The sequence below is a fragment of the Sus scrofa genome, chromosome 5 (assembly GCF_054392235.1).
Source record: "Sus scrofa isolate SSC_HxYL_T2T_F1_AM1 chromosome 5, Sscrofa_HxYL_maternal_Yorkshire_Landrace_v2.0, whole genome shotgun sequence".
Classification (NCBI taxonomy): Eukaryota; Metazoa; Chordata; class Mammalia; order Artiodactyla; family Suidae; genus Sus; species Sus scrofa.
In genome coordinates, this window is record NC_139387.1 from 6,833,564 (window position 1) to 6,848,800 (window position 15,237).

General features: G+C 44.5%; 1 protein-coding gene across 15 annotated transcripts in view; it reads right to left on the reverse strand.

Moving 5' to 3' along the window:
- Window positions 1-15,237, reverse strand: part of MEI1 (meiotic double-stranded break formation protein 1) — a 69,750-nt gene that overhangs the window by 51,540 nt on the left and 2,973 nt on the right. For 11 of the 15 annotated variants that reach the window (XR_014802954.1, XR_014802957.1, XR_014802956.1 and 8 more), the window contains exons 3-11: window positions 14,515-14,565; window positions 12,752-12,825; window positions 10,854-10,959; window positions 9,703-9,906; window positions 7,873-8,003; window positions 3,418-3,532; window positions 2,202-2,318; window positions 1,021-1,120; window positions 759-893 (exon numbers count right to left, since the gene is read on the reverse strand). Coding sequence is in view for 9 of the 15 variants with exons in the window: in XM_084955185.1 (XP_084811311.1) it covers window positions 759-893; window positions 1,021-1,120; window positions 2,202-2,318; window positions 3,418-3,532; window positions 7,873-8,003; window positions 9,703-9,906; window positions 10,854-10,959; window positions 12,752-12,825; window positions 14,515-14,565 (1,033 nt within the window). In the remaining 6 variants the exon portion in view is untranslated. Of the gene's footprint in view, window positions 1-758; window positions 894-1,020; window positions 1,121-2,201; window positions 2,319-3,417; window positions 3,533-7,869; window positions 8,004-9,702; window positions 9,907-10,853; window positions 10,960-12,751; window positions 12,826-14,514; window positions 14,566-15,237 lie in introns of those variants that run through there. The other 4 variants (XM_084955186.1, XM_084955180.1, XM_084955184.1 and 1 more) reach the window with 3 other exon arrangements.

The window sequence follows — 15,237 nt, forward strand, 5'->3', positions numbered from 1 at the left end:
GAGTAAATTTTTAAAAATTACATCCACAAAATAAATACAGAACAAAATCCTGTTTAAAAAAACATGCAGGAGTTCCCGCTTGATGCAATGAGAAGGTCAGTGTCTCTGGGGCACTGGGATGCAGGTTCAACTTCCAGCCTGGCACAGTGGGTTAAGGATCTGGCATTGTCACGTCAGTGGCTCACGTCACGGCTGTGGCTCAGGTTTGAGCCCTAGCCCAGGAATTTCCACATGCTGCAAGCACAGCTTTAAAAAAAAAAAAAAATGCAGGGAATTGGAGACAACGCTTCCAAAATAAAAATTAAAAAGCAGAGGAATTCTCTGGTGGCTCAGCAGGTTAAGGATCCAGTGTTGTCACTGCTGTGGCTTGGGTCACTGTTGTGGTACAGGTTCAATCCCTGGCTAGGAACTTGCATGCTGTGGCCAAAAAAAAGAAAAAAGAAAGCAGAAATAAAATGTTCAATAGTAGAGCTGAAAGGTTATAAAGTCAAGAAAATCTCCCCAGAAACTAGTATCTAATGACAAAAAGGATGAAAACTGTCAGAAAACAAAGAAAATTAGATAACCAATCCAGGATGCCCAACACCTGAATGGCAATTCCAGAGAGAAAGAACAGAGTAAATGGAGTAGTAGAAAGAAGAAAATCCAATGAAATTGCCCTGACCTAAAGGACAAGTATCCCCTGGAAGTTGCTCTCGCCTTGACAGGCCCTCAGGTACACGCAGAGGTAGAAGGTTCAGCCTGTCTGGGTCTCTCACCTCAGAAAGGCAGAAGTGGCCCTCACTGCCTCAGCAGCCACCTCCAGCACAGGACTGCTCAGTGCCTCTTGGAGGGCACGGCCAGCATCTCTGCACATGGCTGAGCTTGTGAACAGTTTGATCTCCTCCGGCTGCCTGAGAAATCGTAAACAAGGAATGAGTGTGTCAACTCCTACCACTGACCCCAGAAGGAATAAATGCTTCGCTTCTTTCTTTCCTCTGTTTGTCCCCTACAGGCCTGAAGCTCCACCACTTCACTCACCGGGTCAAAATCTCGGCAAAGAGCAGCAGCCCCTGCTTGTGCAGCTCGGTGTTGTTCATCCTCAGGCTCCCGTGTAGGCTCCTCACCACCGACTCAATCCCTACCTCAAAGTGACACGGCAGAGGCCGCAGATCAGTGCTTGGTAGTTTCCTCACTGCCTTCCCAGGAGAGGTGAGAGGCTCTATTTGCTGGCAGCCCTCTTGGAGCGGTCCTGACAAAACTGAGCTGCTGGGATGGGACTCTGAGATCTTTTGAAGGCAGGCCCTTATCTGATTCATCTCTACCTCCCAGACTCAGCACAAACCACAGCACAGGCCCGGGCACTCCAAGTGTTTAGGCAATGCCTACTGCCTAAGCTGCACCTTCTCCACTAGACACACTCCTGTTCCTCCTCAAAGAATCGGGTCAGAGCTCTACTCCTCCAGGAAGGCTTCCCTGATCCAGTCAGGCAGAACTATGGGCCTCCCCTGAGCTCCTACACCTCTTGTAACCTCTTCTCTAGTGGAGCCCTAATCAGCTTGTTTATCTCTCTCTCCCCTTCCAGAAGACAGAGACCAGGTTTATGTATCTCTAAATCTCCAGATCTCAGCCTGGTGTCTGGCATAAAATAAGAACAATGAATATAAAATGAATGACTGAAGTGTGCCCAGTCTAAAAATCTAGATGTGGAGTTCCCATCGTGAAGCAGCGGAAACGAATCTGACTAGGATCCATGAGGACGCAGGTTCGATCCCTGGCCTCGCTCAGTGGGTTAAGGATGGGGCATTGCCATGAGCTGTGGTGCAGGTCACAGACACGGCTGGAATCCTGTGTTGCTGTGATTGTGGTGTAGGCCGGTGGCTACAGCTCCAATTTGACCCTTAGCCTGGGAACCTCCATATGCTGCGTGTGCGGCCTTAAAAAGGTAAAAAAAAAAATTTGAAAAGGTGCAACAGGAATTAATGTAAGTGGCTAACAGGGGTACCCTTCTCTTGCTAAACACATATACTTCTGCCAATCAGTGAAGAGCTGAACTGTTTGCATATCACTGCTTGCATGTGGAATCTGGTAATGAGTTTGGCCTGATGGAAATGACTCCTCCGAGTTGCAGGTGAGCTCCCCCCCCAATCACTACTGCTGCTGCCTAACTTCGAGGTGCTGTCCACCTGGGCTAGAGCTAGCACAGAACCCGCACTACCCACCGTACACTGTGTGGCACTTGGAAAAGAAGAGCGGCTCTTCTGCCAGGAGTATCAGGCAGTTGTAGCTGGACCAAACGAGCACTTCACTGGAAGAGGAAAGATGCTCAAAGAGGAACTCTGGCCAAGGAGAAGCGGGGAAACCATCAGTGACAGCTGTGTGATGATGAGCCCTTAACTAACGCTATGGCCTTGGATTTACTAGCATCACACCTGTCACTTCATTTGTTCATACATCATCTCCATGAGACACGATCTTTAATTCACAGATAAATCTAGGAAATGCCCTCAGGCTAAGGATCTAGCCTCATTTTTTTTTTAACCCCATCTTTTAAAAAGATGGGGCAACTGAAACCCAGAGAGAGGTATGGTTGGTGGTAGAGGCAGGCTGGAACTCAGGCCCTCCAATTTTCAGACTAGGCAGCTGCACGATGCAGAGAAAAGAGGTTTTAGAGCCAGAGAGCCTTGATTTTGTATTCCTTCTCTACCAATGACTTGTCTTTTAAAACCAGTTATTTCTATTTTCTGATCTTCAATTTCCCTCTTCATAAAATAGCAAAGACAAGGACCTAAATATGGCAACATTTACAATGCATCTCAGGGCATATGTCCTGGTTCATAATAAGCATTTGAGAAAGAGTAGTTTATCTTGCCTCCCTGGTCCACAGGTCTTTCCACCACCCCACACTAGTTGTTTATTCCTAGATGGTCTATTTAATAACAAATAGAGTAACAAATTCCTCAAGGTCATATCAGAAATATGTAGCAAGGGGATTTAGAGTTTAAGAGGCCCACTTCCTAGAGTCACCAATGCATCCCTCCAGTATGCATACCAAAGAATCCCCAGAAGTTCCTGTCATGGCGAAGTGGTTAATGCATCCGAGTACGAACCATGAGGTTTCGGGATCGATCCCTGGCCTTGCTCAGTGGGTTAAGGATATGGCATTGCCGTGAGCTGTGGTGTAGGTTGCAGTTACGGCTTGGATCCTGCGTTGCTGTGGCTCTGGTGTAGGCCTGTGGCTATGGCTCCGATTAGACCCCTAGACCCCTAGCCTGGGAACTCCATGTGCCAGGGGAGCACCCCTAGAAAAGGCAAAAAGACAAAAAACAAAACACCCCACCAGAACTGCTGCTGCTGCTGCTGCTGCTGCTGCTACTCCAGGGCATCTAGTCAGAATTCTGGGGTCCTCAGAGGAGAAAGTTAGAAGGGACCTCCTACCTGGGATGTCAGCATGGAGGAAAGCCGGGGCATGCTTCGCTGGGGAGTGGACCAGCACTGCGGTTATACAGTGGGCACTGGCCACCTGCAGAGTCTCATCTCTGGAGAGAAGAAGCTGGAGAAACAGGTCGCAAAATGTGCCACAGTCACACCACTGACGGGACCAGAGGCAGGTAGCCTGAGCACCCTCAGGACAGAAGCCTGATTCGTCTCTGAATCCCTCCCACACTACTGGTGCCAGGCACAAGGACGGCGCTCAGGGAAAGCAGCTAAGGATTATGGAAAGATGCTATGAACAGCAGCAGGCGAGAAAGAACAAAAAAACACAACAGCACTCAAAGAACTCTAAAACCGTCACGAGGGCTCAGATCTTCATCATGAAAATATTTCTGCAGCCCTCATCTGGTTTTGATGTTTACAACTGGCCTGGGACATAACAAGGGATGGTTCTACAATGTGTTTTGCTTCACAGAATGTGCAGAAAAGAGTTAACATTGCAGGCCTGAGACGATCACCCTTGGAAAAGCCTGCCTGCAAGGCTGGCCACTCACTGGGTTTGAGATGTTAAATTTCAGGAGGGCTCTCAACACTCCCAGGACTGCAAAGACTGGCTCACTCTGACTAGACCATGTGCATGAACAGTGCAGTTTATGCCCAACATCTGCTTTCTTTCTGGGAATCAGGAATCTGGGCATGTGTTAGGCAGAGGTTGCCTACATGGTTGCCAGCTCCAAATAAAAACTTTAGGCACTGAGATTCTAACGAGCTTCCCTGCTACGCAGCATTTCACATGTGTTGTCGCCGTTCATGGCTGGAGGAATGAAGTGCATCTGGTGTGACTCCACCAGGAGAGAACTCTTGGAAGCTTGTGCCTGCTTTTCCCCAGACCTCACCCCATACTACTTTTCCCTTTGCTGCTTTTGCTTTGTATTCTTTTCCTGTAATAAATCATAGCAGTGACTATAACTATACACTGAATTCTGTGAGTCTTCCTAGTGAATCACTGAGCCTAGGAGTTGTCTCGGGGACCCTTAACACACAGAGGAAGGAATTAAAGTTCATTGAGGTCGGGTTACTTGTGCCAGGCCACAGCTAATAAGTGGCAAAGCGAAGACTGACTCAGGTCACATCCAAACATAGGAGTCTTCCCACAACTGAGATGCTTCCCTCATCAAAATTTTAAATCAAGTAACTCCTCTATTCGAAATACTTAAATGCATTTCTATTGCACTCTGAATAACACCCAAACTCTTAGTGGACACCATAGCTATTAGGCGTTCCTATAACATTCAGACATCAAGGAAAGAGTTAACCGCAATCACAGATTTTAAGTGAGGTAGAAACTGGACTTCTAGGGGAAAATAATGAGTAGAACATATATGGCAAGACAAAGGAGAGTGTGCCTGGTTTTAGAGCTTCAAAGGAAAAGCACCGAGTCACACAAGTCTGATAGAGGTGCCTGAGGACTACGAGCTTAAACCTATCTCAGTCATGTCAGACTTTAAAACAGACACATAAGCAGACGTTCCGTGGTATGTAAAGGCGTTTCCAGACATTAACCTTTAAGTTGTTCTCTTAGGAAATGACATGTATTCAGACATGTCTTTTGATATAAGGGAAACCATTATTTTATGTACCACTAAGAAAAAGAGCTATAATTAAACGATGACACATCATTGATGGTAAAATGTCTCCCAGTTTCAGAGCTGTTAATGTGTTTAAAAAAAAAAAAAGCACCTTTTAAAAATATTTACCCATTAAGCAAAACGATGATTCTTGATTTAAATTGCATGTCCTGGGAGTCCCCACTGTAGCTGTAGCACAGAGGATTAAGAATTCGAATGCAAATGCAGTAGCTCAGGTTTGATGCCCAGCCCAGCACAGTGGGTTAAAAGAATTCAGCATTGCTGCATGCAGCTGCAGTGTAGGTCACAGCTACAACTTGGATTCAATCCTTGGCCCAGGAACTTCCATCCATATGCCAGAGGTGCAGCCATATAAGTAAATAAATAAATAACATGCATATTCCTTATCAGTAAGAAAGAAACAATCTAACCCTATTTTTCCATCGTAAACAAAATTAAGTGTGGAAATCTATTTTTTTTTTAAATCCTTGTTACTCAGGAGTTCCCGTTATGGCTCAGTAGTAATGGACCAAACTAGTAATCATGAGGGCATGGGTTCGATCCCTGGCCTTATTCAGTGGGTAAAGGATCCAGCATTGCCATGAGCTGTGGCGTAGGTCAAAGATGTGGCTCGGATCTGGCATTGATGTGGCTGTAGTGTAGGCCAGAAACTCCAGCTCAGATTCAACCCCTAGCCTGGGAACATCCATATGCTGCGGGTTCAACCCTAAAAAGACAAAAAAGACCAAAAAAAAAAAAATCCCCCCAAAACCCTAATTACTCATTATGACCTATTTGGATGTGCATGACTTTCCCTGCTTAATCTCTAGCTTATCTGGGGCCACTTCACTCCCCCTCCCACCCCACTGGCCTCCATCAAGCACTTCCCTTCCTCTGGTTTACTTGTTCGTCCCCCTGCCTGAAATGCTTTTCTGCCCACTCTTCATATCACTAGCTAACTCTACTTGTTTTCAGCTTCATTGAGACATAATCAATCACTGATTCACTTTAATTCTCCAAGCATCAGCTCTAATGTCAATCCTTCAGGGAGCCCAAGACTGACCACTCAAACTACAGATGGTGTCCTCCGATACCATCTCATCTCCTCTATATTTTCTTTACAGCACTTAACAAATCTATAATTATTTTGCTTGTTCATCTACCTGTTTATTATCTGCCTTCCCCAAGTAGATGTGCAATGGCAAGAAACCAGTCTATTTACATACCATGGAAATCCCAACGCCTAACAGGGAGTGACATGTCACACTAGTGCTCAGTATGTGTTTGACCAAATCAATGAGTCAACATTTCAACAGCAAGAACACAAACATCGGCAATATATTTCCAGGGACCTGAATTTTGGGAGAATAAGTTGATTATCAGCCAAAAGCAAAAAAAAAAAAAAAAAAAAAAAATAGTATTAGACTCTGACCAAAAAAAAAAAAAAAAGTTAGAATGGAGGTAGAAGGACACAGGCTGGTCTTATCTTTAAAATTTTGATATTCTGTTCATGAATTTTTTGCACTAACTTTTTTTAAAATGCTGCATTAAAATATTACTTACCTTGAATGTTGAGTTTGTTAGCACCCCCTCAGATTTTGCACCCAAGGCAAGTGCCTCACTTGCCTCACCCTAGTCCCAATCTTGCTGGTTCCTATAGCAAGTTAAATGCTAATCATCCAAAATGGCCCATGGGGGAAAAAAAAAAATGGCCCATGGAAGAACAGTCTCCACATATGGATGGAGGATGGGACCCCTAAACCAAGACTCCTCACTCTTCAAACCTCTCTCCCTAGGGAAGCACACTCTAATCTCTGTCCCTGCCCTGGTGTACTGTGAGGACACAAGACCTTGTGCTCCTGCTGAGCCCAGAATCAGTGTTCTAACCGGATGCCATCATGGACTCCAGGAAAGCAGCAATGAAGGCAACATAGAAAAAAAATAACCCAACATGAGATTTTGTGGTTCAGAGACACAGGACTTGCTCTTCAAAGTTCACAACCCCTGCGTGGACCACTCCAGAAGCATCCCAGGGAGACAAGGAGGAGCAGTCTGCTCCAGCTTTTTAACACCTACCTGGCCTATCCCCAACTGTCCCTTTCCCATTTCTGACCAGGGCTCCTCCTCCTTTCCACAGAAAGAGTTCCACAGTCTGGTCAATGAATGACATTCCTGTTACCAGATGACAGTAAGTAGCTCTGCCAAGCCCTGTGCTGAGCACTGCAGAGATAGACAGCCAGACACCTGTCCTGCCCCTAAAAAGCTCCCAGCCAATCCACCACAATACAGTGAGCTAAGCTCTGTGAGAGAAGCACATTCTGCCTAAAGGATCCAGGTGACAGAGGAGCTGTGAGAGGCCTCCTGAAGTCAGACTTTAAAGTCAGGCTTTAAAGGCAAAGGGGAAGAAGGCCTGCACAGGCACAGAGACCGGATACCCCGGCACAGGCAGGCCCAGGGAGGAGCTGCATATGGCTGGAGCACTGTGTTGTGGGGCGGAAGAGACAGGCAAGTAAGGCTGAAGGGATATGCCGGGTCCAGAAAAAGAGGGCCCTGGGTACCGAGCTAAAAAGCTTGAGTTTTATCCCTCAAACAGCTTGTTCCTCTTGCTGCATGTGTTGTCCATTCTTAGACAACCCAGATGTGAAGAGGAAGATACAAATACAAGGATTCGTGACTGAAAGAAAACCAACTTTTGAGTCTTCTAATACCATAATGTTTTGGCCAGTAAGAAAACACTGGATAGAAGGGGTGGTGGATGAAGAAAAGGCCCAAGAGGCACTTAGGATCCCTTGTCATTGAACCCAGAGACCATGAATCACAAGACTACTACTTTTTTGAGCACCAGCGGCAGTGAGGTCTCTCCTGGTGGCCCCTCAGCACTCTCAGTACTTTCCGCCAGCGCAGACTTGCTCATGATCATGGACACAAAGAGATCATACTTCAGCAGCTGCCTCAGCAAACCTAGAAGACAAAGCGGTTGGCAAGTGAGACAGAGGCGCACGAGCACCAGAATAGGCCCAAGCTGGCTCCTCCAGACAACCCCTAGAAACCTAATATTTTTTTCAGATAGTTTGTTGTTAGTGTATAGAAACACGACTGATTTTGTATCCTACATTTTTACTAAATTCATTTATTAGTTGTAATAGGTTTTTAGTGTAGATTTTAGGGTTCTCTATATATAAGGTAATGTCATCTACAAACAGACAATTTTACTTCTTCCTGATTTTGCTGTCCTTTTTGTCTTTCTTAGAGCCACACCCGCGGCATATGGAAGTTCCCGGGCTACGGATCTAATCAGAGCTACAGCTGCCAGCCTACGCCACAGCCACAGCAACACAGGATCCAAGCTACATCTGCAACCCACACCACAGCTCATTGCAACACCGGATCCTTAACCTACTGAGCGAGGCCAGGGATCGAACCTGCATCCTTATGGTTCCTAGTCAGATTCATTTCCACTGCACCACGACGGGAACTCCCCTTTGATTTTGCTGTCTTTTTTCAAAAATTTACTACTTTAACAATTTTATTTATTTATTTTATTTTTTTATTTTTAGGGCCACACCTGTGGTATATGAGTCCCCAGGCTCAGGGTTGAATTGTAGCTGTAGCTGCTGGCCTATAGCATAGTCACAGCAAAGCTGGATCCAAGCTGCTTCTGCAACCTACACTGCAACTTTTGGCAACAATGAATCCTTAACCCACTGAGCAAGGCCAGGGATCAAACCCACACCCTCATGGATACTAGTCAGGTTCTTAACCTGTTGAGTCACAATGGGAATTCCTATTTTGATGTCTTTTATTCCTTTTTCTTGCTTAATTATTCTGGCTAGGCCTTCTAGTACTACGCTGAGTAGAATCTCTTCTTTTTCTTTGCAATCTCCATGACAGCAAGTACCACAATGAACGAACTGTCCACATCTGTCCTCCACATTGGACTATGAACGCCCTCGGATTAGAGCTTGGGTCTGATCATCTTTAGGACCCTAGGGCCCAGCCCAAAGCCTGGCTCAGAATGAACACCCTCTGTGTGAGGCTAAACTGTTCATAATAGAACTCTTGGCCCAAAGTGTGAAAAGAAATTACTGTTACCACAGACTATGCTTTTCCCTGTAGCACCTACTCTGGAACAGGTCATCACCCAGTCACCACAATGCCCATTTGTTCTATCCAAAATGTGAAAACTCCCTGCTCAAAAGCATTTAATAGATCTTGTGTAATTATGTAAGGATGTAAGAGGAGAAGAGGCTGAAAGGGTACACCGAGCCTCAAATAACATAGAAACCTGGGCTTCACACTGAGGCCAGCGGGAGGCATAGATGATTTTCCAAATAGGAAACTGACAACATGTGAGTTATACAGTGTGGAGATTAATTTGGCAGCAAGTACAGGATTCACCAGGGCAGGCAGTAAAGACCAGAGGCAAAAAAAAAAAAAAATTGCTGTCCCACTGTTTTTCTTCTTCTCCTTCCAAAAGAGATGTTCTTAAGATGTCACACAAATATTAGTGCATGTTTTCAGTCTGTGCCTCTTATATCCCAAACCCCTGGCTTCTATCCTCTGCAAAGCAGCAAACCTCCCTACCAGTAGAGAGGCAACACCTCCAATCCTAAAACAAAATCCCAAAAGCCTTCTCTTTCTCTGCAGTTCCATGTCTTACCTAGGCAATTGATCTGTAGCTCCTTTGACTGGGCACCATGCATCGTGGAAAGAAAGACAGGACACAGCTTCTCTCGGAAATGGCCCAAAAGCATCTCAGCTGCAACTGGTGAGGAGTACAGCTTCCCATAGAGGTAGCAGACAGAAGCCTGGACCCCCTCATTAGGGTACACTAAACCTCTCAATAGATGTTCCATGAGGTCACCTATCCAGAAAATCAAGGGGTCAGGGGAATCTCATATTATCAACTGCTATATGAAACTCCAAACCATTGCCCTGAATGGGTTGATGAGAGTAATCCCCTATACACCCCTCTATATGATTTCTGGGGGCTTAATCAAAAGGGAAAACCAAGGCTTAGAGAAGTAAAGCAATTTACCCTTGAATAAATCCTCTGTGAGATATTTATTTGTATTTTATTGATAGAAAAAAGTGCTTCTAGGGAGTTCTTATTGTGGCTCAGTGGATTAAGAACCTGACATGGTGTCCATGAGGATGCAGGTTCAACTCCTGGCCTCACTCTGTGGGTTAAGGATCCAGGGTTGCCACAAGCTGCCATGTAGGTCACAAATATGGCTGGGATCTGGTGTTGCTGTGGTTGTGGCATAGGCCTGGAGCTGCAGCTCTGATTCAATCCTTAGCCTGGGAACTTCCATGTGCTGCAGGTGTAGTCATAAAAAGAAAAAAAAAAAGGTTTCTATATTTTAGAATTAATTACTCCTCCCACCAAAAAGGAAGGCTCATGTAGGTGCTTAATTCTGTGTTAAAATAATGAATAGCAGGAGTTCCCTGGTGTCCCAGCAGGTTAAGGATCCAGTGCTGTCACTGCTGTGGCTCTTGCTGCTGCTGTGACACAGGTTTGATCCCTGGCCCAGGGACTTCCACATGCCATGGATGCAGCCAAATTTTCTTTTAATAATTAGATAAAATAAAATAATGAATAGAAATAGCCAAGACTAGAGTTGAAAAACACTTTTTTTTTCCCCAATTGGCCAACATAGAGCATATTTTGCAGATGGGGAAACTAAAGCCTACAAAAGGAAAGTAACGACTTCCCAGGTGTACACAGTGAATGGACCACCCAGATAGAAGTGTGATCAAAGCCGGTTGAAAGGGCAGTGGCAGCTCTTGCCCAGAGGTTCATTCACTCACTGTGCTCCATCACAAGCTTGTCTGCCAGAGCAGGGATGGCATCCACCAACTTGCCGAGGAGGGTCAGGGTGGCCAGGCTGCCTCGCATGGAGGGCATGTTACATAGCTACAGAAAGTGAACACATTCTGCTCTACAAATCAGCATCAGGACAGATTTCCCACCAAAATTCATCCTGTCCTATCCACACCGAAGCCTGTACTGCACGTCTTTCACCACAATCAGTAATCAGCCTCTTTAGCTAAGTGTCAGTCTCCCCTACTGAACCTGGAAGCTCTGGAAGAAAAGGACTGAGTCAGATTCCTCTCAGAGTCCTCAGTACCTAGCTCAGTACATGTTCTGTTAAACTAAATTAAAATCAGGATATTGCCTTGTACGGAGCCAGAAACTGGGAGGTGAAAGTTGAGAACATCATCAAGATTGAATTCTAGTTCACTACAAAAAAATTCTTATTCTTATCATTATTATAGCTACTAATATTCTATTTGTCGGGCACCATACTTGATGCTTTACAGGGAAAGTCAAAATAGTGTATTTTACCGTTTACCTTTTCTACAGACCAGCTGTAGCACCTTAAATAAGATTATTAACCCTTCTCATGGGAATTAATAATCGTACCAGTTTCACAGAGCTGTTGGGAGGACTGAATGAGACACTGCACGTAAAGCACCAGTACAGTGCCTAGTGTACAGAAAGTGCTCAAAATGTTAAACGGCATCATCATAACGATAGGTTGATATAAGCACCTATGAATTTGGTCTGATATATTAATCACATGCAGAGTAATTATAATGACATGATAATTTAACATTATTTCTTCTGTGTGTGTGTCTTTTTTGTGTGTGTGTCTTTCATGGTCGCACCTGCAGCATATGGAGTTTCCCAGGCTAGGGGTCAAATCGGAGCTGCAGCCGCTGGCCTACATCATAGCCATAGCAACACAGGATCCGAGCTGCATCTGCAACCTACACTGCAGCTCACGGCAACACCGGATCCTTAACCCACTGAGCAAGACCAGGGATCGAACCTGTGTCCTCAAAGATTCTAGTCAGATTCATTTCTGCTGAGCCATGACAGGAACTCCTAACATTATTTCTAATTAAATGTTGCTCTTGATGGTAAGATGAACACTTATCTTCTTGCAAAAAAAAAAAAAAAGTGATTCTGATACTGTTCCTAAATCAATGCAAAAGCTGCTTATTTAACTGTTATCTTTGACTACATTGAAGAAAGCAGGTTAAACATATCTACTCAGGGCTTACCCTAGATGCTGATAAAAGCAAATGCCTCAGTACAAAATACTGCTTGCAACTCAAACCAAATAAAAATAATAAGCCAAGGGAGTTCCCCTTGTAGCTCAGTGGGTTACGAACCCCACTAGTATACATGAGGATGCAGGTTCCACCCCTGGCCTTGCTCAATGGGTTAAGGATATGGCATTGCTATGGCTGTGGTGTAGGCCGGCAGCTGCAGCTCCAATTTGACCCCTAGCCTGGGAACCTCCATATGCCCCAGGTGCAGCTCTAAAAAGCGTGCGCAAGCACACACACACACACACACAAAAGCCAAGACATAGTTCCTTAATAAATTCATCAAGGAAATATATATTTAGGAGATTATAGAGAATGGATATGGGATGATTATGCCAGAAAACAAACTTTACCACATGAAGGTAACATTTGAGAGACTGAAGCGGGAAGGAAGGAAACTGCAAAGAATCCTGGAGCGGGATCAGAAGACCCAGGCCCTAGCTCTGGCTCCTCACTGATTCAAGTGACCAGAAATAAATCCCTTTTCCTCTGTGGATTTCAATCTCCCCATCTATCTAAAGAATGGCTGACCCAGCTCTGACATCTGAGGATTCTGAAGGGTACTCAAGAATTCACAGCTAATTACTGACCTCTTTGTGACACTCATCCAGCAGGTAGTGAATGGCCTGCTCTAACTTCAGCTGAGTTGTAAGCTGGATAAGGACTGAACAGACACAAAAGCATTACTAATCAGAAGACGACCCCTGGCCCAAAGTTCACTTTTCATAGCCCTTCTAATCAAGGTCGTTTGCTTATGTTAGTTGGCATTAGTCTTTTCTATTTCCCCCATTCTTCCATTTATTCGTTTCACTAGTTTACAACTAGGCAATACATTAGAATCACCTAGGACGCTTTAAAAAAAAACAAAAACAAAAAAACAAAAAACTAATGCCCAAGTCCCAGCTCAGACCGTTTGAATCTGTAGAGAAAGAGTCTAAGCATCTGGATGTTTTTTAAGCTTCCCAGGTAAGTCTGCTCTGAAGCCAAGGTCGAAAACTACTATTTTATACTACTTCCACTTTTTTCCCCCTGAGAATTTGCTACTTCATTACTAGAAAACAGAATTATGAGATAATTCTTGTGCCAATAACTGGCAATAATCTTATCACTCAACCTTAAACCCATCCTCCTATACAATCATTTGTAATGCTGCTGGTGTCTTTGAGGAGGAGTGGAAAAGAGGCTGGCTCTGCAAGTGTGGGGAGATTTGGCGGCTACTCAGGGAAGGCTCTGCCACTTCCAGGGTAAAGACACATTCTAGTACAACACACAGAAACTGGATGAGGGCAGGAAACAGTGAGGAAGGAGAAAATTCTTCTTCTCCCTCTAGCTTTGCAGTCTCCATCTAGTGCCCACCACCTCAGTGAAGTTCTTGGGGTCTGATGAGGGTTCTGCAAGCGATGCTGATACCAACCAGAAGCAGATGGCTTTAGGATTAAAGCCCTGCTCAAGAGTGGCCCTGAGGAAAACAGCGAAGGGAAATCTTCCCACCCCTGCCAACGGTTAGAACTTCAAGTGGTACATTTGCTTGTCCACATTCTCTTGACTGAGAGACAGTCAGAAGTACATACAGATCAGATTGATGTATCTGTTACAGCTGTTAGCAGTTAACAGCTGCTAATAGTGTGACGGGATGATCATGGACCCACTAGCACCCAAGGAGCATCCTCTCCTCAGAAGTCTGAGTTTCATATATGGGGGTCCTTCCTCCAACCTAAGCTTTAATAATTACAACCTCTCCCTTTGTCTCCCCAGCACTAGGGGTAGGAGCTGTTTTCAGAAATTGCTACCCCTGTAAAAATTTGCTTCTCTTTTTGCTTCAGGTACCTAGTTAATAATTCTTTCAAGTTTTTTCCTGTTCAAATAACTTGTGTAGTTTCTGTTTCCTAAATTCACCATAACTGATACAGTTCTGGCTTTTTCTGCAAGAATGATCTCATTTCGATGCTCTTCCTTCTTTTTGAGCCCTTTACAGGTAAACCTACTCACTTCCCCAGCTTTACTATCACCTATGTGCAGACAACTTCCAATTAACCAACAGGAATGTAATAAAAACAGAGGTTTGTATATGTCTTTACAATAGCACTCATCAGCTCTTGTTATTTACCAGCCAATCTCTCCTCCAGATTCCAGACTCTTAGAGGGCAGAGACTACATCTTATCCCTAATCTGATATAGCATTTTGAACAGAGTAGAAGTCCGAGGCAAAAAAATGCAGAATTAACAATTGACAGCTGAGTTTTCTTTATCTGTCTCTAAAATGGCATATTTCATTAAGAGCTCAAATAATCAGAGCTGCAATCCAGGCTAACACCCCAGCTTCAAATGCTAAGTACACACAGTTTCACCTTACCTTCAATACAGAGGTCTGTTATACTCCCATCCTCCACATTGCATAACAGTCCTTGAGCAGAAGGAGGAGGTAAGGGGGGATGGTTAATAGTTAAAAGAGAAATCCACAAAGGCATACTGTGAATTCTAAGACTAATAGCAGCTTTAAGCAATGTCCCAGCTAAATTCTATCCTCAGCACCAAACGCCCAGACTTTCAACAACCCACCCTGGCTTTAAAAGGATAAAAATAGTCAGTGTGGCACAGCATAAAAACTATGTGTTCTGGAGTCTAAGAGACCTGGGGTAAAATTCCAGCTCTGCCAGTTAGCTATGTCTTTCCTGAGCCTTGGGGATCATCTTCTCTCCCTTAAAAGGCTGTCTTGGCAGTTAAAAGCCTGAAAAGCCTCTAGCAGATAAAAGCACCCAATCTGAGTTAGCGCCCATCCTCCCTGAAAGGGCTCATTCCACAGGACATTATAATTGTATTAAAAGAAGGGACCTTTTAATCTATCTCATTTTACATGTGAGGAAACTAAGGTACAGACGTGAAATAACTCAACACACTCAGATCAGCAGACTCCAGATCTGACTGACTTCTAATCCTATTCAAAGACCATGCAGACTGGACTTTTTGAAAGATCACACATTTCCCACATTCATCTTCACACTGACATTAATCTCTGCGCTATAGTAAAGACAGTTATCATAGAATGCATCACGAATCCTAGAACTGTGACCATTTC